This window comes from Pipistrellus hanaki, assembly GCF_964339955.1.
Source record: "Pipistrellus hanaki genome assembly, chromosome: 1".
NCBI lineage: Eukaryota > Metazoa > Chordata > Mammalia > Chiroptera > Vespertilionidae > Pipistrellus > Pipistrellus hanaki.
In genome coordinates this window covers 80,726,111-80,753,524 of record NC_140503.1, presented here as the reverse complement: position 1 = coordinate 80,753,524, position 27,414 = coordinate 80,726,111, and the positions used below count along the sequence as shown (strand labels likewise).

Sequence of the window (27,414 nt, the reverse complement as noted above, 5' to 3'; positions counted from 1 at the left end):
AGCTAAAAAATGCCACAAGAGCTGGCTGTCACATGAGATTTCTGGCATTACTTGTGGTATCCCTGGAAATTTTTGTAAATAAAAAGGCTTCAGGCAGTGTTTTCATACTTCATTTCTTTTTCTAACCCAATTTTGGACGGGCAGAGCCTCTTAAACTATCATCAAAACATGAATTGCAAAATTCTAGCCAAATTTGAGTTCCTTTGCTGTACTCGCATGTTGCAGAAAAAGAATTCCATGAGCTCAACTCTAGAGATTCATTTATACTTCAGTTTTAATGAACAGGAGTATTTTTGTTTGTGGCTTATAAGAAAATCACTGATTCACAGAATCAGGCCTTCGCATCACCAGGCAGAAGAGAGTGAGGAAAAGAAGAGGAAAAAATTATTTGGAGAGGAGAGTTTTTTGTGCATATTTTCAAATCTCAGCATGCCCAGTGAAGGAATGCTGAGGAGGAAGGACAAAGTTCAGTGGGAAGGCATAAACCCAAAGGATATCAAGGTGGTCACAAATTGGGGCAAAAAGTGAATTCATCACAAATCTTTTTCAAATTCCAATTTTAAATGGTACATCTTTCAACCTCTTCTTAATAGCTTAAAATCATTAACAATTACAATTTATCTTTAAATTTAAATAATCACACATGAGGATTATTTTTTTAAGTTACAAAAGAGTACAACGTTGTTTAATGAAAGTGGGAGAAAGCTTCAAGTTTTAGCCTTCTCTTGATATTACAGCCATGAAATTTACCATTAACATTTTTGTATTCTGAACTAGCTAACTACAGCTTTGGGAAAATCAGTCAGTTTTTTGGAGTCCCCCCTGTCCCCCTCATCACAGTGGACTGGATTGAGGAGCCAGCCCAAGTCCAAACCTCTTACTGTTTTTTCACCCCCTTCATTATTGCATGTTTAGATGTACACATTTATCTGAAGTCAAACCTAATTCTCTACAACAAATGTGCCACTACACTGTCCTGTTAACTATGGTATAAGAACAAATTATGCTGATATATGTACCCTTCCTAATGATTGTTGGTATTTACCTATAGCTATTTTTTGTTTTTAGGTGTTGTCCTTGGATGTATAAATAATTATATTGGGATTCTCTACAAAGTCAAGAATATATCAGTGAATACCATGGTTTGAGACTAGTTGTAAATTTCGGTGATTATAGACTCAATAGCCACAGCATGAAAATAGGACTGTCTTATTGAAAAAAAAGAAAAAGAAAAGAATTGATAGCACAGTCCTGATTAATAGAATTTAATTAATAGATCATTGAATAAGCCTTATTGGAAAAATGTTTCTTAACATATACCGAGTTTCTATTCTGTGGCAGGTACTGTGCTTGGCACTGGAGATATATAATAAGCAAGACAGATAGGACCCCTTCCCTCCTGGAGTGTGAAGTCTAACAAAAATTACCCTCATTCATTCTCAGATTTGGTCCACAAAGTCCAAACCTTTCATCATTAAAACATGCATTTAATTAATAAGAAAGAACTCACAGCTACATTACACTCCTGGAGGGCCCTCTCAGGGAGGCACCTATGAGTATCAAAAGGGAGAGCGCTGTTGTAGCGAAGGCAATAAACTCCAATATGCTGAGATTTATAACAGAAAAATGAGCTCCAGACTGAAACTTGGCACATAGAAGGGGGTTTATATAGTTATTTATATATGCATGATTTAAATGTCTTGGGACCACAAGTGTATCTGGTCCAAGGAATCTTTCATTCAAATTCAATCCTGATGATAGATTTTTTAAAAAATTAAACAAGTCACCACTTTGCATACATGTGTGTATATGTGTAAACACATCAGTGTGTGCACGACTGCGATTAGGTGTACCTCTTCCACACACTTCCTAGTTTTCATGGCTAAAATGAGATGGGTGGGGAATATCACAAATCACCTATTTTCTTTATGCAATTGTCTATGAGCATATGTAATCAACTACATAGGAAAGCAGCTGAAATAGTAGGTGCAGATGGCTTTCTGGAATGACAGATATCCTTCTGCAGAAAGGCCGTAGCTCTCTGGTCCGAGAAAGTTTGAAAGAAAAAGTAAAATCAGCCACAAAAGCAATAAGGGTATTAATCTGGTGGACTCTTCTCTAGCTTCCCTGAATCGGACAGTACATAGGAGGGTCCTGTGAGGCGCAAGATGGCAACCTTCCCCCAGACGGCTGAAGTGCTTGAGACAGTCTGGGGGCTTTCACAGAATAGTCTGATGATAGCTAAAGATCCAACCAAAGTTCATCATGGTTTCTCTGCAGATGTACTATCTAAAATGTAGGATCTTTTTTTTTTTCTATCTTAGCATCAAAAGCTCACATAGAGGAGGGAAATAATGTTCTTGCAAGAATTTTGCCTATTGTAGGCAAAGGACATAAGGTAACAGTGAGTAGGCAGAACCAAAAGAATGACTTGTTGTTGGAGCCAAGCAGATTGGGTCTAAGGCCTGATTTATTTACTCATTCCTTGTGGTAGTTATTGGCAGAGCTCAATAAATATTTCTAGCTTTCTGCCATTCAGACATATATTGGGGGTGCATTTCCCCACCCAGCCTGGGGTGGAGTGGAGCCATGTGGTCCGTTCTGGCCAATGATCTTGAGAGACAGTGGCATGTGTGTCTTTCAGGTAGATGGTTTAATGGCCAGAGGGAGGCCCTCCAGAAGCCTCTTTTATTTTTGCCACATTGAAAGAATATTGAAGAGGGTGGCTGGCCCAGCAGTCTGAGTTCTGGAGAAAGAACACACCAAGCAGAAAGCCCACAGCCTCTCTGTGATGGACATGTATGCATGATAAATAAATATATGTAGCTTTAAACCTTTGAAATTTGGGGGTGATTATGTCAGTAAAACGTAGCCTAACCTGACTGAGAAGCTAGTTCTGTGTCTTTTAGGCTAGCCACTTAAGTGTTTCAGGCTCAGAGTCTGGTGAAATGGGGAAAATAATCCTTGATTATTGTGAACATTAAATAAGATAATGTGCATGGGGCATAGACAGAGTCAAATACTCAGATTTGGCCAAGGTTCATTTTTTTTCTTCCTCTATCCTCTATCTATCTCATAACACACACACACACACACACACACACACACACACACTTCTCTTTTTATAAAACAATGAAGTAGATAACATCTGTTCTTGGTTCTTATCTGGATTTGTTCCCTCTGTCCACTCCATCTTCCCTTCCCAGTGCTCTACTATTTAAGTTAGATGTTAAAATTGGCATTTACTCCTACCCCCTATAGAATATCTGCATCTGGTACAGTGTATTGTATTCTATTTTTACTCCAAACAAATCAAACCTAAGGATAGGGCTTAAGGCAGTGTGAACATTTACCAATAAAGGTAGTTGAGTTGGGGAATTCCTAATATTTAAAAAATGATGTCACTTGGACAAAAACAAATCTACCTCCCTCTGAAGTTAGGCGCAGGGAGGTGCGATAAGGACAAGAGGGAGGGAGGTTAGAGTTTATCTGTAAAAGCACCAGAGTTGAGCTCCACCCTCCAAGCCCCGCCCCAGGGCTCAGCAGCCTATTCTGAACAGGTGCCAGGACTTCTTTTGAAATTACTAAAACATTTTCTAGGTACTCATCTAGCCCTACCTTTCTGCTTTAGAAACATATGCATGAAGTGCTAATAAAACTGGAATGGTTAATAAAGACAAAATATTTGGACTCAATTGCATAAATATATCTTATGCACTTCCTTGTGGTTCTCCTTATAATAACCAATGCTTTCCTGATGTAATTGCATGGAACATTAAACATAACATTTGTCCTTTTTACATTAAGACCTCTTTATCAGTGATAATGCTTGGTTTTTTTCTTTAAAATTTGCTGCTTTAAAAAACAACAACAAAACAAATAAACCTCAGTTTATTTCATGGTTGTCTATAAAGTTTAATCACATATCATATATTATTTTTTTTAGTTTCAAACCAGATTATTTCAAATATAAATATAACCACTAAAGATAAGTAATTTAAAAATAGGAAATGCTAAAAAGTAGGTGAGGGACATTTCCATTAATTCATTGACCTGAAACACATACATACTGGTAGCTTGAGCAGTTCAGGAGCCAAAGGTGAGAGTGAACTAAACACCCTTCCTTACCAGGAATTTAAATGTCCCTCTAATTTACTTTATAAAACCAGAAAGAAATTTACAAAAAAATGTAGCATTAAAGCCAAATCTCTTAGCTCAACACAGGAGAAAGCACTGCATATTCACACCTAATTAAGCAAAAGCCATTTTTCAAAAGTTAAAGGCTGAAATTCTTGCAATTTAATCCAAAATTTTATTAGCAAACTCTAATGATTATCCTGATTGCAATTAATAAAAGCTCCCAAACAGGTCAACTCATTGCGGTGCTATCTGTAATCATTTGGATTTTAACATGATGGTTATTACTTATTACCCTGAAACCAAGCAGCGCAATGAGATATTGATTACTTTTAACCTTTAGATCCAAGGATCCAAGAAAGGTCAGGGGAGGGGAGCGCTCTTCCTCGGCTGGTAAATGTATAGCCTTCAGGAGAATTCAAATGATCCCCATTGGTCAAACAGACCCGAGATTAGTTTATTCTCTGGGCTGACAAGAAATGATGATGCTTTTCAAAATAACACCCAGCACGCATTAGGTGAAGTGTTACATTTATGTAACCGATGGCCTCAAGATGTGCTCACATCTCAGCCAGCCTCAGGCTGTGAACTCTTTCCCAAGTTCTGTCTGTGAAAGCATCTTTTTTGGGGGATGAGATATTAGATGTAGTAGCTCTCGTTGGAATAAACTCATCTCATTAAAGTAAGTTCTTTGGTAGAGTCCAGAAAGACTGAATGCAGTCATTGGTTCAGCTGTTGGCCGCTGGCGTTTCTTTGGGGTTTCCTTTTCCATGACAACATTGAGAAACATTTTCACATTTGTGCCACTGAAAAGCTGTGAGTTCTCGGTCGGGTCCGGCAGAATTACGGGCAAGGGAAACATAACTATTATGTGTTAGATTAATTTGCAGAACACTTGGCATCATTATTGCCAAGTCGTCAAATTGTTCCAAGTTGTTCCGGAAGGCTGTTATTAATAGTATGTTTTCTGAGGAAAGTTCTGTCTACTTTTGGAACTGCGTTTCTGTTGCCAGGGAAACTCCTCTAAGCACCGTTTTCTAGGAGCACACTGCTGCTTTTGTTTGCCGGTGTCCTATTCATATCATCTAAGCAAGCGGTTTATATGCTCCAGCGTCCCAAATGCTGAAGTTTTAGCCTATTTAAGTGGCTTTTGCAAACACAGTTAATGCTTGCAACGATTTCCCTCTGCCTTTCTCCCGCCCTCTCGCCCAAAGCCCCTCTCTCTCTTGCCTTCTTCCTTCTCCCAACTCTTACTGTTCAAGGTTTATTTTTTATTAAACAGTTGCGTTAGGGGCGGTAGTTTTCACAAGTTTTTGACAAATTAGCTTCAATTTGAAGAATAATTCCATAGGTTGTAGCACTCGTCCTTCAAGTGTTAATTATCTTTTCACTCTAAAATGAATGTAGCCGCTTCCCCCTGACTCCTCTGCCCCGTTCAGCGCTGAGGAAAACATGCCATTGAGTGCGGCCAGCCTGCTGTTGTGAGGAAGTGTGGTCACATGGCCCATCCCTGCCAAAAGGAGGGCCCTGAGAAAAGGTGACAAAGACAGTGATTTCCTGTCAGCAAAGAGTACGACAGGGCTGTCTAGAAGGGATGCAAATGAGGGGAACTTTCCCCACGGCTTGTTTGATCCACTCTAGGCCAGCGCTGCCTGCCAGGGCGAGGGAGAAGCCAGGATAATACAGCAGAGGCTGCCCGGAGAGCCAGCGCACCTCCGGACAGTAGCTCACCCGTCAGGGACAAAAACTGTTGGCAGGGCTACCCTTCCTTGCCCCTCCGCACACACAGCCAACTAGTACTTGGTGTTCTCTTTACATCACCCCACCCCCCGGATTTCTTTTAAGTGATTCAAATAGAAATTATAAGCTCCAGCATGAACAATGTCTCCTACTATATTGTTCAGAAGCCATATCCATATACTTTTTCTTCTCCTAAACATTTTCTTTTTTTTTCTTATTTATTTTTAATTAAATTATTATCTGTGTACATATCTTACTATAGTCTCCCCCTCCCATATATACCCTCCCTCCCCAGAGTTTTGTGTCCATTGGTTGTACTTATATGCATGTATACAAGTCCTTCAGTTGATTTCTTTTCTCTCCCAGATCTCTCTCCCCTCCCCGCTGTAATTTGACAGTCTGCTTGTTGCTTTACTGTCTCTATATCTATCTTTTGGCTCATCAGTTTATAATGTTCTTTATTATCCATAAATGAGTGAGGTCATGTGGTGTTTCTCCTAAACATTTTCAAGGTAAGTTTTGCCTCTCTCTCAAAAGAAGAAAAGAAAAAACATATTCAAATATTCATAGCAAACACTAATTCATCAAAGCTCAAATTACTATGACAGTTAATCTAAGGACTTTTTGAACTTCAATAAAAATGGGACAACAAATTTATTTCTAGATACCAGTAGAGGCAGCCTAGATTTTTTTCCCTTCTGATCACTTTAAAAATGACTAGATAATGTTATTTGAAATATAATGATTTTAAGCATATTCTTCTTATCTTAATGGAGTTTTAATCTAACAGACAATTAGGCCCTACAATTAATCTACTGGGAAAGAGGTAAAAAATTACCATTAGGTTCTTGTGCCTGATATATCTGTGATATTTTTACCTTGACTGCTTCAATAACTAGTAATTTGTTTCATTTTGAACAATTAAGGTAGGAAATTTTGGTACTGAAATTCCAACGTAAGCCCTAATTAACAGAATTTAAGTTTTTGAAGTATGCTACTTCTACTCTATATACCAACATGTGAAATTATTTTTTAAGTTAGTGGATTTCCTTCTATTTCAAGCCCAGCTACTATAACCTGGACTATGAGCAAGCCTAGCATTACACTTTTAGGAGTGCAAGTTCAATCATAAAGTATCCAGCCACATCTGAAACTACTTAGAAATTGTCCAGAACAAAATCAAGGAACTATTATAGAGGGTTGAAATTTGTGAATTTATAAAATATAGGGATAGCACGATTAATCTGTTTTCTATGATTGGTTTATAACTGTGACAACATTGTTTTGGCATCAATAGTTACAAAAATAACAAGTTGACTAGATCACATTTTTCTTCTCTTACACTACATTTCTTATTCCTAAGGATTTCTAATCCTATTCCATGCATATGTTTCTTTTAAAAGTCATAATGCTTGTCTTTAAATACACACCCAAATTCTCCAAAGTACCATTTTCTCCTTTAAAACGTATCCCTTTCTCTTGTTTATTTTTTCTGAAACAATTCTTTCATTGTTTACTTTCTTTTTATTGTTTGTGTTTTAGTGTATTCTTATCTATTCACTCATCTAACTATACATGATTTTCACTTACTCCTTTACCCTTTTTTGTTTGGTTAACTTTGCATTAATTAATTTCAACTGCTTTCCATTTTCTTTGATGTTTATAATTATCTCTCACTTTCCTAATATCCTCTTCTTTCCCAGTGTATAAAATTGGTATCTCTCTTATTATCCTCCCCGGCCAAGCTATCATCAAGAGGAGCCACCTTTGGCTGAGAGCTATGCTCCAAGACTTTAAACAGACCTGGCAACAGAGTCAGAGAAAAATAATCATTCATTTGTTAGAAACATTATGTATAAAATTTACTTGTAATAATGTGAGCTCTTTCTCAAAAAAAAAAAAAAAGTAAGAAAAGAAAAAGAAATACTGTGGTTAGACATTTCTCTATCATACCATCCTAATCCCTTATTTAAAAAATCCTAGCCGAAACCGGTTTGGCTCAGTGGATAGAGCGTCAGCCTGTGGACTGAAGGGTCCCAGGTTCGATTCCGGTTGGGGGCATGTACCTTGGTTGTGGGCACATCCCTAGTAGGGGGTGTGCAAGAGGCAGCTGATGTTTCTCTCTCATCAATGTTTCTAGCTCTCTGTCCCTCTCTTCCTCTCTGTGAAAAATCAATAAAATATATTTTTAAAAATCCTAAAAGAAAATGTTTTTGTATCTAAGTATCAAAATAAATTTAATTTCTTCAGAGGCATGTGACTTTTCCTTGGGAAAATGAAAATTTTGCAATTAAGCACATTCCCCTCTTTGTTTTCACTACCAAAAACCCAGAATAAAATGTTGAGGTTATCTCTCGTAATTATGTAGAACCTTACAGTGTATGTGCCTACATATTAATTCTTCTCATAGAAACAGACTCTAATCTCTGTGTATTTCCCCAGTTTTAATTTAAATTTACACTTTAACGTATTTGTATTATTTTCCTGTGAATTCTCATAAACAACCTCAAATTCACAGCTGAGTAAATATGCATGTAATCTATACAGAGCATTGTATTATGTGAAATCAGTAGTTCTTTTCCTTTTATGCACAGAACATATTTGTATAATACTGATATCAATGAAGAAAGATAGAGGATATTTGCATTTGCCCCATGAAAACAGAATTATATGAATAACTAACTCTCAAAATTAAATACAAAATCCTCAGTGTAAGGTCCTTGAAAGCATGCAGGCATTATTAGTTAAGGTGGCTACTAATTTCATATTATTTTCAAGCTGAAAGGGTTATTTTTAACCCTTTAGAAATCATATAACCCAATATTTCATTAATGAGGAAGAGCTAAACCATTCACTCAAGAAACAAATCCATAAATATGCCATGTCAGTGAGCTTCATACTGTCTGCAAACAGCTCTTGTTCATTTGGAACAATAATCAGCAGATTGCAACTTCCAAATTTGGCCATTGAAATTAATTCTTGGACTCTGGAACCCCACACCCGTCCAGGATGGCTAGGGCATTGCCATCAATGCTGGTAGGTGACAGAGAAGGGCAGAGCATTGTGGCAGGTGAGGAGCCCTGATTGGGCAGTCTTCCCAGCATGCCAGAGTCCGCGTCTCTGCCAGGAGGGCGGCGTGGCAGCAGCAGCCTGAGGAACGGCTTCCGGGCCCTCCGCCTGTGACATGTATAGGACAGGGAGGATGTCTTGAGCTTCCCTGAGCCCAAGAATAATGCCACCTTTGATCTGTAGAAATGAAAAAAACCACGGAGCTTTTCTTTTGCAAGTGGGTTTTAAATATTGCTCCATTAATAGTTAATGCACATAAAGACCAGTAGAGTGACAGCTCCCCGTGATTATGAATTCTGGCTTCGTAACTCTAGTACAAATAGGAGCTGAACTTTAAAAATCACAGTGGTTACTTTTGACAAATTAAATTGTCCTACTTAAAAAGGTAGAGGAATGAAGAGGAAGAAAGGGAGGAGCGGGAGCAAGTTCTCCTTGGAGATGATTTTCAAATCAAGGAAGAAAAAAAGAGGAGAAAAAACTGCATTTGTGTTTCCCAGGCTGACGATACTGCCAATGTTTATTAAAAATAGGCCCAGAGGTCCCAATTCAGAGGTTGACAAGATAGAGAAGTGGGGGTTGGGGGGAAGATTTTGAGAGTATGGCTCAGTGTCTCCGAAAAAGAAAGTATGTTTAAGAGAGTGACTATTTTTTAATAAGAACCATGTTGCTCTTAGGACCCTGCAGTTTAAAGTTACAAAGAAAATGGTCTTAAATTTCTCACAATCTGAAAATAACAAAAAGTGGTTTAAACAACAACAACAAAAAATCCATTTTAGAACCCATTGTAATATTAAGGTTCTAAATTATGTCAGGTTGTATGAATGTGATCTTTGCTGGTTAAATCAAATTCTTTTCCTGCATGAATTCCTTGGGTAGTTTGCTTGTTTGGGTAACCAAGGTATCATAGCAGGTGCCCCGCTCAGGGGGTCTGCTGAATGAACAGCCAGGATATTTAGTTGCAGTTCCATTTCCAGGAGTTAAGGTCAGATGGTTTTCCAGCACAGACCAAAACATAAAACAAGTAGGTCAAGCCAGGAAGTTAGTACCTATACTTAAGAAGGTAGTGCCTCCAAATCTTCACTGAGCACCATCTTAGGATTATTTTCTCTCACCCCACATTTCTAAATGTGGTCTTTGGGGAGCAGCCGGGAGGGTACAATGCATAAGTTGGGTCTGGGCATGACTATTGGTAAGGAGTTGAGTGATGAAATATAGAAAGCCCCTTAGAGAGAGGAAAACAAAGGTTCCAAATCCTATGATAAAAGGAATAATGATTCTGCCTGGTCTGTAGTTCCTGGGATTCTACCAACACTCGGCTGAAGGTCTCTTTTAAAAGTTTCACCCTCATTCTTTGCAATAATACCAGGAATCATAAACTTCATTCCCGCCCTTAGTTTTTTAACTCAATACCGTTAGCTCACTAACTGTATAAGGTGCTTTACTTAACAACATAGATAATGTAAGTGCAAGGCATTGTCCTTAGCGTTACACCGGTGTTTTAAGAAATGAAGATGATATAGATAGGTTTGAGATGCATTGGAAATGCTGTGAAATGGGTTGGGTGTCCTGTTAAGTTGCCATAATGATGGGGAAAATAAAGAGGAAAAGAGATAATCCCACAAACTAACACAAACTTGTTTTGTCCCAAATGTCAATAAGAAATAATAATAAATGACTGGCATCTTCCAGGGCCAACCAATTCAAAGATTAAAAATGACTAAGGTAGTCCCAACAGCACCGAAAGCCCAGCGAGGCCTGGGGACCCAATGAAAGCTGCGGGCTTTCGGAGTCTCTCTGAGCACCCGGCTCCATCTCCCTCCCCCGAGGCTGCAGTTCCACTGATTGCTGAAAAAGCAGATTAGAACAGAGGGATGGGGCACAGACATGGAAATTCTCGGGAAAGACCTGAAATAATTCTCCTTCATCAGTTTTTCTAATGCAGAAGCCACCCCAAGTTCTAAATTAGTCCTTAGTCATTATCCTTAAGATTGCTTTGCAAGTTTCCAAACCTCTGGAATCTATAAAGAGAAACTCTACAAACCTGTATCATTTGCCCTTGCTTTCCAATTCAACCTTTAATATTGCGTATAAGCCAAATGCAAAGTTAGTGCTAGTCTCATAAACTTAGATATGTTGACACCTAAAAACAAAAAAGAAAGAAAGAAAGAAAGAAAGAAAGAAAGAAAGAAAGAAAGAAAGAAAGAAAAGAAAGGGAAAAAAGGAAAGAAAAGAAAAGAAAAAAGAAAAAATGATGACTAGACACGAGTCACAAATAAAGAACCCCAGTAGGAAAACCTTTGGAAAAATACTACAGCCCAGAAGTACTGAGTGGGTGGAACAATGGCCTTCAATATGCCACAATGAGAATTCTCAGGCAGAACACTTAGAAGGAAGCCACAAGAAAAAGAAGACTGCACTTTTTGTTCAGTGATTTCCTATTAATTGTGATGTAAATTATATGGATGCGATTTTGACAAAGACTAGCACTGTTTCTGAAATAAATAGTGGTTTATGTGCAAAATACAGAATGCATCAGGAAGAAAGAAATGTTATTTGGCAGCATGAGTGTAATAAAATCTGAGATAACAGCTTACGATTAGGTAACTTTTATATTATCTTTTCCTGTTTGACTCAATTTTTAATCTTAAACCTTAGGAATAAAACAAATATTTTTGCATCACAAATTAACGTAGGTTTATAGGCATTTTTCATACTTAATTCTTGATCTTGACATAAAATGTAAAATCACCTAGTTTTGGCTACTAGGTCAAGATTGTTATTTTAATTATATGTTATATCAGAAGATATATTGGGTTGTTTTGTTGTTAATGTGGACAGCTATCCATACAGGAAATAGCTGATAGTCAACAAACTTGATTAATGTTGAGCAGAATTCTTTAGGGAGTAAAATATCAGCATTTGCTGAGTCTCTGAGAGGCTATATCTTCTCTTAACCAGCATGATTCCCAGGGGATATTAATTAAAGTGGGATAGACCCTCAAAAAGTACAAATAAATACTTATCTTTAGAGGAGGGAAAAATTAAAATAATATATTAAATAATGGTAATTTCAAATGATAAAGATTGGAGAGGAAAGAAGACAACTTTTATTTGACCTTGAATGTACTTCTTATTCTATAAGAAATTTTAAAAAGCTAGAGGGTAGTTGTTTCTTGTCATTATACTGTTGCTGATTCTGTGGTTAGTTATTAATTTTATTTTTTATGATTCACAATCTGCTCTTTGAAATATGCCATATGCTCAAAGCAATTCAAGGATGACAACTGTCAGAATTACTCCAATAAAAATTGCCTAAATGAGGAAGATTTACTACAGTCTGATATTTCGTGGGAAGTCCCTCTACCCTCCCCACCATCTTTTCAGACACTGTGAATCTTGCAACCATTTTTTTCAGTCAAAATCACAGGGTTGTTTTGTAATAACGTCTAAGACCATTTAAGTGGAATTTGTAAAACACACTAGACTAAGGGTGAATTAGCAGACCTGGAAAACAATATAGATAGTTATTAGATGGATTGCCTCAATCAATATGTGAGTTCCAAGCCAGTTTTCTTAAATCACACGCAAATGTATTGACTTAATATGACAACGTCTGTCCTATGTATCACTAACAAACATTAAATTGGACAAGCCCTGCACCCTGAAAGCAGCACGCCAAACTAAAGGCACATCTCCCCCCCCCCCCCGCCCGTCCCCCCCTCCCCGGGAAGATCTGGGGGTGGATAGAATTTACCTGAGTGCTCCAATCAAAACACATTTTTGTTAAATGCGACCATTCCATTTACCCTTTGTTTTGTTTCAGTCTATTTTTTAATGCAGTTTCATTTGTTGTTATTCATCCTGAAGATAAATCTTTGTCCTTCTATAGAATTACACCAAATAGAATGTGATAAAGGGAACTTTCTTGCAATTATGATGTCGGTGCAGCCTGTCAGCACACAGGGGATGGAAATGAGTTTGGGGACAGGGAAGAGAATTCTAATAGACACCATGATACATACAATGAACGCAAAGATATCCTGAGAGAGAGAGACTTGTCAGGCTAATCAGATCTTCCACAGCAAGGTAAAAGCAGGAAGGGAGCGCTAACCTTGTAAAGGTGCTGCTGCTGCTCCTCTGACATCATCAGGTCGTGGCTGTCCATCACCAGGGACTCCATGTCAATCAGCCAATCCCAGAGCTCCTGATATTCTGAATCAAAGTCCAGAAGCCTGAAGATAAGACACAACATGTATTATGCATAAATACAGGGTAGTTGTTAAAATCTTGTATTAGAATAATATATTCTTGAAAACCCATGATGTTCTTGGGTGATACCTATAAAAAGAGCAGGGGAAAAAAAAAATCTCTCTGTGGTTACACAGTGGGTAAAAGAGGAACTCAAGCTTGTGACATAGCCACTTCTTAGATTTTGAAATCATAACATGTAATTTCGATGTTCATACCTGAGACATATTACCATGGTGATTTCCATTTGTTCACCCTTTCTGAAGATTTGTAGCACTTGAACGAAATGACTACTACCTTGAAAAAGAGCACCAGCATATTTAACAGGCTCAGAAATGGTGGGTCAGTGCCATTTGAAGGTTACATGGTCCAGAATTTTGGTTAAGAACAGTACCCTCAAATTTCAAACCCCATTCTCAAATGCTAATTTTCCATGGATACTATATCCCAATAGAGTCATGATTAAGAATACTAATTTAATGAATTTCTCTATAATAATCATAATTCACTATCATATCCAAAATATAATGTTCACTGGGAAGTGGCTCAATCATTTATCTGTTCTTCTGCTGTCTATCTGCCTATCTCTGCAAACATATATCCTAGATTTATTGTCATGGATGAGTAGCCAGCATTTCAGCTTAACACTCAGAGATAGGCTTGAGTGACTCTGGTAAGCCAGTGAGAACCCGGGGCAGATCCAGTATTAGACAGGTGTTCCCCACAGACATGTAGGAAACAAAGGTAAGGACAGGAAGTCAAAACAATGAATCTTTGAATAGGCAGCAATCATTAAAATTCAAAGGAGGATCACTATGGTTTTCAACAAAATAAATCATTAGAATAAGGAGCTTAAAAGGATTAATGTGATTCTCTATTGAAAGCCCGGTGAATAAGTAAAGCCCAGATTCTTCTAAAACACTGTGATCAGAAAATGAAAGTGCAGATGAAAAACTATGATTTTGTCTTTCCCTTAAAAAAATTATCCTCCTAAAAGAAATCCTAGAGTCTTGTCAAACGGTAACTGAACAAAATTTTATCCGGGCTTCTGATCAAGATGGCGGCGTAGGTAAATATGGTACTCATGTCCTCCCACAGCCACATCAAAATTACAACTAAACTACAGAACAACCATCATTCAGAACTGCCTGAAATCATCCCTAACAGAAGTCCTACAACTAAGGATATAAAGAAGAAGCCACATTGAGACTAGTTTGAGGGGCAGAGGCGTGGAATAGAGTGGTCCCATGCCCACACGTGGTGGATAAAAATTGAGAAGCATATTTCAGCTGCAGAGGTCCCTGGTGAGAAGCCAGGGGTTCCAGCTCACACCAGGCCTTCCAGCTCAGGGTTCTAGTGCCAGGAAGAGAGGTCCTCATAACTTCTGGCTATAAAAACCAGTGGCAATTATGGCTGTGTGAAACAGAGGCTTCTGGAATCCCAGGAGTTCCTCTTTAAGGGCCTGTGCACAGACTTATTCAAACTCATTTTTCTGAAATCCAGCTCTGGGGCAGCAGCTCAAAAAGCACCAGAGAGATATATGCGGAAGGACTGAATTGTTAGGCACCAAGGCAAGAGATGGAGGAGCAGCTTTCTTGCAGACAGAAATGCTAACAGAGGCCATTGTTCCTCTTCAGAGCTCTTCCTCCACAGAGCCAGCAGACACTGCCATATCTGAGTCCCCATCAACCTGGCTCACACTGTTTTGCACTACCCTGGTGATTCCTTGAGACCCCAACCCAAACTGTTTCCAGTGGCTTTTCTATATTAATAGCTTGTCTTGGCTCATGCCTCAGACTTTTCTAAAATCTCTTAAACAAGCAGCATCTGGCCTCTATGTGCCCCATACCTCTCTCTAAGAAGTCCCTCGCCAGGAAATAGTGGCAGCTGGCCTTGCTTCACAGCTTGGCCTCTTCTGGGCATCTCCAAGCCAAGTACAAGTAGCAACCACCTGCAGATCATTTTGTAGCTCATGCCTGGTGGCCTGGGGTAGAACACAGGCAGCAGCTGACCTTTGCCTGTAACTCCAGAGAGGCTCAGAGCCAGTGCATCCATTGAACAGCTTCAGATTATGTTTAAGCACCATGCAACCACTTCCACAAATGATACACTCAAGGGCACCAGAGCCCCGCTGAAGTAAATCCTGCTCCATGGAGTTAGCCTCTGCACAGCTGATCTTTCATGGAGGTTATCATTTGCCCTAGGGATATAGCCCTCCCATTGACATTCCAATAGCAATAGAGGCTCAACAAAAGAGGAGGGTGTACAGAGCTCCCAAAGGGCTGCACTTTGAGTGTCCAACTTGGGCAAGGGGGTTGGGCTGTGCCATTGGGTCCTACAGGACACCTAATACATAAGGCCACTCTACAAAGCCTGGGAGACATAGCAGCTCCACCTAATATATAGGAACAAACCCAAGAAGGCCACCAAAATAAGAAGACAAAGAAACATGTTCCAAAAGAAAGAACAGAACAAAACTCTAGAAAAAAAAAAAAAAAAAAAAAACTAAACAAAACAGAGACAAGCAATCTACTAAATACAGAGTTTAAAACACTGGTTGTAAGGATGCTCAGTGAACTTAGGGGGAGGGGAGATGAACTTAGTGAGAACTTCAACAAAAAATGAGAAACATAAAAATGGAGTTATGAAACATAAAGAATCAGTCATATATGAATAATGTAGGAAATTAACAGTACAATAGATAAAGCAGTAGATCAAATCAGAGATTTGAATGATAAGGAAGCAGAAAACACCTGATCAAAATAGGAAAAAGAAAAAATATTTTTTTTTAAAAAATGAGGAAAAATAAAAAACCTCTGGGACAACTTCAAGTGTACCAACATTCTCATCATGGGAATGTCTGAAGGAGAAGAGAGAGAAAAAGAAATTTAAAACTTATTTGAATAAATAACGACAGAAAATTTTCTTAACCTGCTGAAAGAAGTAGACATACACATCCAGGAAGCACAGAGACTCCAAACAAGAGGAGCTCAAAGAGGCCCACACCCAAGACACATCATAATTAAAATGCCAAAGGTTAAAGACAAATAGAATCTTGAAAGCAGCAAGAAAAAAAGCAGTTAGTTACCTACAAGGGAACTTCCATAAGACTGTCAGCTGATTTCTCAACAGAAATTTTATAGGCTAGTGGGATTGGCAAGAAATATTCAAAGTGATGAAAATCAAGAACCCTACAACCAAGATTACTTTACCCAGAAAACCTTTTATTTAGAATTAAAGGACATACGAAGAGATTCCCAGACAAAAAAGAAAAAAAAAAAGAAAAAAAAAGCTAACTATTCTCATCATCACCAAACCAGTATTACATGAAATGTTAAAATGTCTTCTTTTTGAGGAAAAATACAGATAAAAAATATGAATGATAAGATGGCAATAAACATATATCTATGAACAACTGAATCTAAAACAAAACAAAACAAAACAAAACAAAACAAAGGAACAGAACAGAAACAGATTCATAGTTACAGAAAAAAATTTGATGGTTGCCAGATGAGAGGGGTATTTTGGGACTAAGTGAAAAAGGTGAGGGGATTAAGAAGTACATACTGGCAGTTACAGAATAATCATGGGGATATAAAATACAGCATAGGAAATATAATCAATAATATTGTAATATTATGTATGGTGTCAGATGGATATGAGAATTATCAGGGTGATCACTTAGTAATATCTAATCACTGGTTTGTACACCGGAAACAAATATACTCTTGTATGTCTCCTGCAACTAAAAAATAGAAGAAAATAATTAATTGCAAAGAAAAAAATCTTTACTAGTGAAGCAGCAGCTTCAGGTATGAATCTGCATTTATCTAGTGAGCATATTATTACTACCTTGTTCCTATCTCTGTATATTAAATGATTCTTTTCTAAGAAAATGAACATCCACTTTTTGTAACATACAACTTAATCTTAATAGATCTGTCAACAATTAAGGTGTGTCTGGTAATGGAAGACTAGACTTAGAGTTAGCTGCCTATTTTACTTTAATTGCTTTACCATAATTATAAAGATCCTTGATTAGGACGGTAAGTACTCAAGGGCAGGAATCATCCGTTATTAGCTAATACGCAGAACTGATTAATAAATGTTTACTTAATGCTGATGATGGGTACAGCTGATGTAGCCAAAATCTTCAGGAAGACTAAGGTGGCCTAGAGCAGTGCTTCTCAAATTTAAATGTGCATATGGCCCAGCTGAAGAGCTGTTGAAATGCTGGTCCTGACTCAGTAGTTCCAGGGTGGGGCCTGAGAGTCTGCATTTCTAAAAAATGTTGGCAACTGGCAACACTGCTGGTCATGGACCTCATTTTGCATAGCAAGGACTTGCAGCATAAATGTAAAATCTGCAAATATACGTTTCAAAATACTAACAAACAAACAAACACCACTGTAACAGGGAGAAATAAGCCATCAGGCTTTCTTCCTTTGTGAGTGACTAACAAAGAAGGGCTAATAAGCATTTGTTCATATGATAGACACAATAATTTAGAAATTCCTCCCGAATTATGGTCATTATTTCTTTATCCTTGTACTCTCCCATATTTTAACCATAAAAACAAGGGAAGATCCACCTCTTGGGCAAACCCAACCTTTTGTGGCAGCCAGTGTCTACCTTTCAGCATGAAACCAGGCCAGCTTCAGATTTCCTGTGGTTTGTGGGAATGAGGACTATTATTATACAACCAAAACAACAAGCCCAGAATATCTTTAGGGGTAGACACTGGGTTTTCACCACAGCCAAATTTAACCCATTTATGAGCCAAGCTTCAACCCTGAGCCTTTAAAAATATCTTTTTAATTTAACCTTTTTTGCCTCCTCACTGTACATAGCCTGAATCCAAAGAAAAAGGGCTGTCCCTGTACCCACATACACCCTTCAACAAATGCCTTTAATTCCTACTTTAGCCACTGGCTTCTCAAATTCCAAAGATCATGTATTCTAGTGTAGTGTTGCAGAAGTTTTGAGAAAAAAGAACCATTGTAGTATTTTAAATATTTTTGTATTGTTTCATCGTAGAAAAACTTTAAACATGAGAATAGATACTTTTTCCTGTCCACCCCTTCACCCAAATTGGGAGATTATGATTCAGAGGAATATTAAAAGGAAAGGGGAAAGACAGGATAAAGCTCAACCCTTCCATCTCAGCAGACTTGAGGAATAAGAAGGAAATAAAGGCAAAAGAAGTGTGGGCTCAGATGTGTGTCCTCGCATCCCTTGGACTAAGACCTACTGTAAAGGCCTAGAAGACAAGTTGAAGAGAAAGCCAAAAGTGCAAGGATGACAGCCCCATTTCCACTAGGAAGTCTGGGAAGAGATCGCCTTGATCAGTGCCCTCACAATAACCTGGGGTGGGGATGCTGCAGTCAGAGAGAGATCTTTGGTCAGGCTCCCTTTGCTACCTGCTTCTCTCGTCCCTTTCTGCCCGCCCTCCCCCACCATGAGATTTCTGGAAGTTCAGCTGGTGAACTTGGCAGAGCCATTGCACAATGAATTGTCCTCCAAAGGGAGGGAATGGGGGTCCTGGAGCCAGACCTTAGAGAGTTGACAGAACCAGAGAGAGTTGAGATGAGGCTTTAGTCGGGAAATACCTCCTGACCAAGCCAAGAGTTAACAGCATTATGTGGGATGCAACCTCATAATGTCCAGGGCAAGACCCATCTCAATAAATCCAGCCAACCTGCACCCATGGACCACATTAAGACAGGGGACCTAATTGCATCCCAGAGTCACAAGGTTATATAAGTCGCCTATAAATATATATATATATATATATTTTTTAAATAATATGATTGTCTAAAAGAAGGAACGAGAGTAGGAAATCTGAAAAACAGCATTCATCCCAAGAGTTTTTCCTTAAAGAGGATGTTAATTTATTAGGGGGAAATATAACAAGCACTGGGTTTAAGATCCTGAACATTGTTCTTAAAGCAAGCTTTTTTTTTTTTCTTGCTTTACCAGAAAAGAATGTGTCTTATAAGAATTATCAGTCAGTAAGAGAAATAAGGACCTGGAGATTATTATGCTAAGTGAAACAAACCAGTTAGAGAAAGACAAATATCACATGGTCTCACTTATATGTGGAATCTAATGAACAAAATAAACTGACAAACAAAATAGGTCCCAGAGGTATGAATACAAGGGATAAAATAACAGATCTGTTATTCTGAAAATTTAAACCTTGGGAGGTAGGGAGAAGGGGGGACAGGAAGAGATTAACCCAAGAACATATATGCATATATGCATTGTCCATGGACACAGACAATTAATATGGGGAAGGCCTGGGGTGGGGTGGGGGTTGGGTTGAGGGGAACAAAAAGGGAGAAAATGGGAGACATCTGTAATACCGTCAACATTTTTTTAAAGCCTGGTTCGTTTTCCATATGTGGATGATAAAAAAGAAACTTTGATAATGACTAAACCATTCAAGGGCAAAGGATGATTTTCTTTTTCCATCCCTAGTGCTCACCATAGTACCTGGAGAATAATGATGACTGAACATAGATAATGAATCCACAATCCTTTAGTTGGACAAGAATGACTTCAGAGGAGCCAGTATGTGAAAGAGATGGGTGGTATCTCATTCCCAAATGCCAGTACCAACACAACAAGTGCACCTTTGACAGGATCCTTCACTCATTCTGAAGGTGAGATTTCGCCTTCAGTTTATGATAATGGCACATTTGCTTACTTAGAATGGTTAGATGCAATAGATTCTCAGTTAGTCTGAGTTGCCTTCCCACACCTTTCACATCCTCCTCTTTTCTCTAGTGAAAATTAAAGAAGATTTAGAAATAGATTTCAAACAAGTGAAAAATATTACACAAGATGACAAAATGTTCAAAACAATAAAAAAAAAAATTTCACTGTCTCTTTTCCATGTCTTTATATCCATTTAGCTGCTCCCTCCTCCTGCTCTCCTTACAGAACAAAAGCCATTTCTTCTAATTACATGCACTTCAGGCTCCTTCTCAGATAGACTACACTGGAGACCTGCAAATGGGGAATCTTAACACAGATCCTGTAATCATTCTTTTCCAGTTGATTCTATCTTCATCCTAACTGAGAATACGTAGGCTTGAGTTTGTTGGATACAGCAAATGCTTTGGTTCCGTGATTTTGTTTCTCTGGAGTAGAATCAGCACCGGAGTTTTCCAAACAACAAATTCTCATAAGGTCCAAATACTAAAGACAAGAACATTTTTTACAGCATTTGTGCCTGATTTCAGATTCTTGGCCAGGCATTCATTCACAGCTTAGAAAAGACCTGACAGTTTTTCAAATGCAGTGAAATAAAATGTATAAATTTATAGCAAATCAGTAGTTAATTACTGGAATTTCTTTGTTGGTTCTTTTGAAATCTTCTGAAATGACTACAACTTCATGTGCTAATTATCAGAAAAATTTTTACACAAGAGTGATTTGCTTTCTCATGTTTACATTACCTCCAGAGGTATGCTAAGTGTTTCTCAAGTGATTTTATAAAATACAATGTCTTCCAGGAAAAGTGACAGATACTATAAAAAGCAGCAAAGAAGATCATAGATGAGTGATAGTATCAAGGGTATCATGAAACTAGTTAACAGTTCTATATCCCTTGGAAGAATATGCCGATTCTACCGACTGAATTCCAACTAGGTTCTTTGCTTGAATTTCTGGTGACTCTAGGATCTCTTTTAAGAAGGGAGAAAGAGGATATTGAAATTGTGGCAATAGCTCAGAATCTTATAAGGGATATGACAGTGGGAACTAGTCTTTTGGAGGATTTTTTCCTCTTAAAATTTCTTTGTAATTGTGCTTGGGTTTATGTCAACTCATTCACTCAAATATATAATCTCCTTCGTGTTAAAATGTCTCAAAACATACCTTTCAGTACTCTATGAATATGTTATGTTCTCTACAAAATTGTACAAAGCAAACTCATGTTTACTCTATAAAAATGTTATAAAGCAAACACATCACACACAAAAATGTATTCTTTTGCATAGTACTTCTCCTTTAAATTGCCATGTACCTGAAGGGTTCACAATAAAAGAGTTGGACATTCTCTTGTGGGTATAATATTCCCATTTTAGGAGGTTTAAAAGCTTAATCATGTTATGAGGAGAAAAATCTTCAACTAAAAGTCAGTTTTTGTTAGACAAACATAAAATTATAATGTATTTATTCCATAGTCTGAGAATTTAATAGAGACAAGGACAAAGCTATGGAAAAATCAGTGTGTAAATTTTCTCATGTTTATTTCTAAGATTGGGTCATCTACTGTGGGTTATTGCCAAAAGTATTTCCCAATGTCTTGTCTGCCATTTTCTCTACCTTTTCAAGGTTAAAAAAAAAATTCTAGGTCCTTTCACCACAGAAATAAAATATTAACAAGCTTATTTAGTATCATTTTTTCTGCATATTGGATAGCAATATATTATTTGTGAGGCTGGTACAGTTTCAAATAATCCTTTATCTAAACCCCAATGGGAGCTATGTGAGACTAGCTAAGTATTTGAATACATAAATGCATTCAGCCTTTGGTATTTAAAGTGAGCATCATTAACTGAACATTTCAACTTAAACTTTGCTTAAAAGATAAAGTTTCACCCAAGTGAAATCAATGGGAGGTGTGTGTGAATATATGAGGTTTCAGCTTGGCCCACTGAGGAATTTTCACTAAAGCAGACAATCAAATGAAGAAATCATCAAAATAGAGCAATTATTTGTTAAAGAAAAGATAATACTAAAAAGTCCTGGTGGTTGTTTTTTTTTTTTAACCTAAGGCCCAATAATACATATTTTGGAACATTTAAGGATGCATCTTTTGTAGGCTTAATAGTTCATTTCATACCAACACATCCAAAAACGCAAGACCGGTTCCTGAAATACCAGCTTGCCTATACTGGGACTTCTATCAAATGATCCAATTTTCCTAGCTTCTTTAGCATATTGATTCTTTCCTCAAATATTCACTAAGTAGTCACTGTTCACAGTATTTACTCAAGGAAGTTTGCCTCTGGTTTTCTAAAACGACACTAAAGGAAGTGGTAACAAAATCTTGTAAAAATATAGTTTAATAATTTTGCCAAAGTGAAATACTAACAATAGACCAGAATTTCCCATCATTCTCTACTCCATGTGGCATGTAAGCACAGAAGGGAAATACAATAGTGGCACCTTGCTCAATCATCATATCATTAAAGAATAAAATTTAGCTTTCCAGACGTGGACTCGGATATGCACAGTTGCATGTAAAATCCCTTTCCACTCTAAACATATTAAAGTGTGGACACTAATTTATTATTTTGAATGAAAATTCATGAGTGACTTCCTCAAGAGAAAAACAGGCTGCCTTTGCCATTAATAAATAAAAAGGAATATGGAGTTCTCTCTAGCAGTAATTTTGTCAGTTCTCATATATACCCACATACATGTGAAAATGTCTAAGAAAAATAAAATCAACCCTACAAATGTGTTAATGACTGGCCCCACTTTGTAATAAACCCGTGGACCATCTGTTCATAAATATTTGTTATTGAAATAAAAGTCATAAATCAAAAAAATCCTAACCTCTAAGACTAGCCATAAAATTAGAAATATCAATGCTGATTCCTGAATGTATTTAGAGGATTCTGTTAGGCTGTCAGGGACTCAAAACACTTGTCTAAATTTTCAGCTAATGAGCTAGATTAAATTCTAGCCAAAGAACTGGAAACCTTCTGAAGAACTGAAAATAGGTAATGATTCTAACACAAATGGAGAAATGGTACTTCAGAAGACAAACAAGGGCTATGTTTGAAAACAAAACAAAACGTAACCTGCCTGTGACATTGTCTGTCAGTGTTCAAGGTGACTGGGTCCAGACTTGCTATTGACACACTAGTGGGGGTTCGGCTGCTCAGCCTTTGTCAAAGGACTACCTACCTAAATCCCACTGCTTTTCAACGACTTAATAGGCAATAGAGAATCTTAACCCTCAGGGTTAGGACAGAAGGTAAGTTACCTGGAAATAGTTCCTGCTGCCCAGCCCCTAACAAAGGCCTGGTAACAGAATTAAGAGGGAGACCTCTTCCCCAAGATGACTTTGTCTGTCTCACCCCTCGATGCTGCCCCTGCCCAGAGAGCACTATGCTCAATCTCTAAGGTTTTATTACTTGTAGAAATGCTCTTACTCAATTATGCTTTAACATTCCTTCTGCAGCCTATATAAAATAATGCCTTGGGAATTGGATTTGTCTTGTAGGGATATAGTGTCACAAATGCCGGTCTTTAAAGAATTACAATAGGAATTCTCTCAGGACTCAATGGCATTGGAAGCTAACCTCCCACCAATATGTATTACTTTAAAGTTTAGAGCCAAAAATAGTGTTCTTGAGGATATGCATAAAATATGGGTTGCTTTCTTACATATATTTTACTCTTGCTTAACTTCAGTCAGAATTTATTCCATTTTATTATAAATATTTTTGTAATTTGACTCAAATTCTTTGTAAATGAGATGGGAAATAAATAAATAACTAAATAAATAAATAAATAAATAAATAATAGATTTTAAAGAAAAGAGTTAAGCTCTTTACATTAAAAACTGCCCTCCCTGTTATCCCAGTCACCCCTAACTTCCCTCCCTTGCCAGTCTGGTCGCCCCTAACTGCCATCCCCTGCAGGCCCAATTGCTCCTAACCTACCTCCCCTGCTGGCCCGGTCACCCCTAGCTGCCCTCCCCTGCAGACCTGGTCACGCCCAACTGCCCTTCCTTCAGGCCTGGTTGTTCCCAACTGCCCTCCCCTATAGGACTGGTTTCCCCCAACTGCCCTCCTGCAAGCCATATTGTGGTGGCCATCTTGTGTATTGGAGTGATGGTCAACTTGCATTATTACCTCTTTATTATATAGGATAATACTCCATTGTATTTATATATGACAATATCTTTATTCATCTATCAATAAAAATTTGGGTTGTTTCCATATTTGGTTGTAAATAATATTACAATGAGCATGGGGGTGTATATATAATTTCAAGTTAGTGTTTTTGTTTCCTTCAGATAAATACCCCAAAGTGAAATTGCTGGATCAAATGGCAGTTCTTTTTTAAATTTTCTGAGGAACTTCTATACTGTTTTCTATAGTAACTGCATGACTTTATATACCCACCAACATTGGACATGGTTTCCTTTCCTCTACATCCTCACCAACACTTGTTATTTTTAGTCATTTTGATAATAGTATTCTAATAGGTGTGAGGTGATATCTCATTATGGTTTTGATTTGCATTTCCCTGATGATTTGTGACATTGACCATCCTTTCTTGTACATACTGGTTATCTCTATATCTTCTTTGGAAAAATCTCTAGTTAGATCTTCTGCACAGTTTTAAGCAGAAATGTTTGTTTTTCTGCTATATAAATGCTTTAGATATTTTGGATATTAGCTCATCAGATATATGATTTGTACATTTTTTTTCATTTAATAGGTTGTTTTTCATTTTGTTGATTGTTTCCTTTGCTATGCAGAAGCATGTTAATATAATGTAGTCCCACTTATTTACTTTTTTTTTAATTTTTGCTTTTGTTCTTGGTGTTAGTTTAAAAAAATCATCCCCACATATATGTTGAGGAGCTTACTGCCTATTTTTCTTTTAGAAGTTTTACAGTTTCAAGTCTTCTGTTCAATTCTTTAATCAATTTTGAGTTGATCTTTTCATGGTGTAACAGAGTCATAAAGTTTTGTTTCACTTGTATCTGTCCAATTTTCCAACACTAGTTATTGAAGAGACTATGCTTTCCCACTGTCTATTCTTGGCTCCTTTGTTATCAATTAATTGACTATATATGCATGGGATTATTTCTGGTTATCTATTCTGTTCCATTGATTTATGTTTCTGTATTTATGCCATATTGTTTTAATTACTATAACTTTGTAATAAGTTTAAAATCAGAAAGATTTGTTTTTCAAATTTGTTCTTTTTTTTTTTTTTTTTTTTTTTTTTTTACAAGTTTACCTTAGCTATTCAGGTTTTTGTGTTTCTCTACACATTTTAAGATTATTTGAAAAAATGTCATTGTAATTTTGATAGCAATTTCATTGAATCTATAGATTCCTTTGAATAATATAAACATTTTAACAATATTAATCCTTCTAATCAATGAGCATGGAATACTTTCCATTTATTTGTGATTTCTTCAATTTATTTCTTTAATACCTTGTAGTATTTAACATACAGGTCTTTCACCTCTTTGGGTAAATTTATTCCTAGTAATTTTATTCTTTATGATGCAATTGTTAATAAGATTATTTTTTTCTGATAGCTCACTGATAGTGTATAGAAATACACACATTTTATGTGTATTTATTTTGTATTTTGAAACCTCAGTGAATATGTTTATTAGTTCTAAAAGTTTTTTCATAAAGTCTTTAGAGTTTTCTATACATAATACCATGTCATCTGAAAATATGGCCAGTTTTATTTTTTCTTTTCCAATTTAGGTACTTTTTATTTCTTTTTCTTCACCAACTGCTTGGCTAGAACTTTCTATACTGTGTTGAATAGAAGTGGCAAGAGTGGGCATCTTGTCTTGTTCCTGATGTTGGAGAAAAAGCTTTTAGCCTTTCACCATTGAGTGTGATGCTGAGTGCGTTGTCATATATGGCCATTATTATATTGAAGGATGTTCCTTCTGCAACCACTTGTTGAAACTTTTTATCATAAATGGATTTTGAAGTTTGTCAAATGCTTTTTTTGCATATTTTGATATAATCATATAATTTCTATCCTTCGTTTTGTTAATATTATACATCACATTGACTGATTTGTGAATGTTGAACCATCCTTACATCCCTGAAATAAACTCCACTTGGTCATAGTATATGAATCTTTTAATGTATTATGGAATTTTATTTGCTACTAGAGACCTGGTGCACAAATTTGTGCACTGATGGGGTCCCTCAACCTGGCCTGCACCCTCTTGCAATCTGGGACTCCTTTAGGGATGTCGGACTGCTGGTTTCAGCTGGTCCCCACAGGCCAGGCAAAGGGACCTCACTAGTGCATGAATCCATGCACCAGGCCTCTAGTATGCATATAAATTCTTTGGTTAATCTCTTCCCATCCTCCAACACCCCCCCCCCCCCTTTCCCTCTGAGATTCATCAATCTGTTCCATGTTTCCATGCCTGTGTATTGAGCATCTGCCCCTGGTGATCAGTGCTCATCATAGCTACTGGTCAAAAGGCTGAAAGTCGCTTAGGCTTTTATATATTGAGATACTTGAGGCCCAGTGCACAAAACTTGTGCACTGGGGAAGGGGAGTTCCTCAGCCGGGCCTGAGCCCTCTCACAGTCTGGGACCCTTTGGGGAATGTCTGCCTGCTGGCTTAGGCCCACTCCCTGGGGGAGCAGGCCTAGCCAGCAGGTGGACATACCTCTCACAGTCCAGGAGTCTTTGCTCCTTACCACCTGCCTATTTGCTGCTCCTTACCACTTAGCTTGCTGCTCCTGCCACCACTGCTGTGCTCACCAGCTGTAAGCCTGGCTTCTGGCTGAGTGGCACTCCCCCTGTTGGGAGTGTACTGACCACCAGGAGCAGCTCCTGCATTGAGCACCTGCCTCCTGGTGGTTACTACGTGTCATAGCAACCAGTCATTCTGCTGTTCAGTTGATTTGCATATTAGGTTTTTATTATATAGGATTTTGTTAAGGATTTTGCATGTATGTATATTAGGGATATTAGCCTGTAATTTTATTTTATTTTTGCATCCTTGTCTTGTTTTGGTATCAGGGTGATGCTGGCCTCAAAAAATAAGTTTGAAAGGATTCCCTCCTGTCCTACGTTTTGGAAGAGTTTGAGAAGGGTTGGTATTAATTCTTCTTCACAGGTAGAATTCACTAGTGAATCCATCTGGTTCTAGACTTATTTGTTTGAAGATTTTTTATTACTGATTCAATATCCTTACTAGTAATTGGTCTGTTCAGATTTTCTACTTTTCATTAAACATTCTTAAAGATAATTTTATGTTCACCTGAGAGGGGTAAAGAAACTACCAAAAGGTAAGCACCTATCTCTATGAGCCTCTGCTACCTATAGTCACCGTACTGCCCTTGTTGCTGGTTGAGAGGCCCAAAACATCAGACACCTGCTTCCTGGGCATTTCCACTCGGATGTCCCACAGACCATCAAAAGGACTACTTGTAGCTTCTTTCCCCATTCAGTTCCTCCCCTGCCT

At 37.6% G+C, this 27,414-nt stretch overlaps 1 protein-coding gene and 1 long non-coding RNA gene across 10 annotated transcripts in view; one reads left to right on the top strand and one right to left on the bottom strand.

Moving 5' to 3' along the window:
* AKAP6 (A-kinase anchoring protein 6) overlaps window positions 1-27,414 on the bottom strand; it is a 456,973-nt gene that overhangs the window by 103,946 nt on the left and 325,613 nt on the right. For all 8 annotated transcript variants that reach the window (XM_084874316.1, XM_084874310.1, XM_084874315.1 and 5 more), the window contains one exon: window positions 13,058-13,178. In XM_084874316.1, coding sequence (XP_084730442.1) covers window positions 13,058-13,178 — 121 coding nt within the window. The remainder of the gene's footprint in view (window positions 1-13,057; window positions 13,179-27,414) is intronic.
* LOC311618090 overlaps window positions 1-27,414 on the top strand; it is a 474,169-nt gene that overhangs the window by 409,648 nt on the left and 37,107 nt on the right. The window lies entirely within an intron of this gene.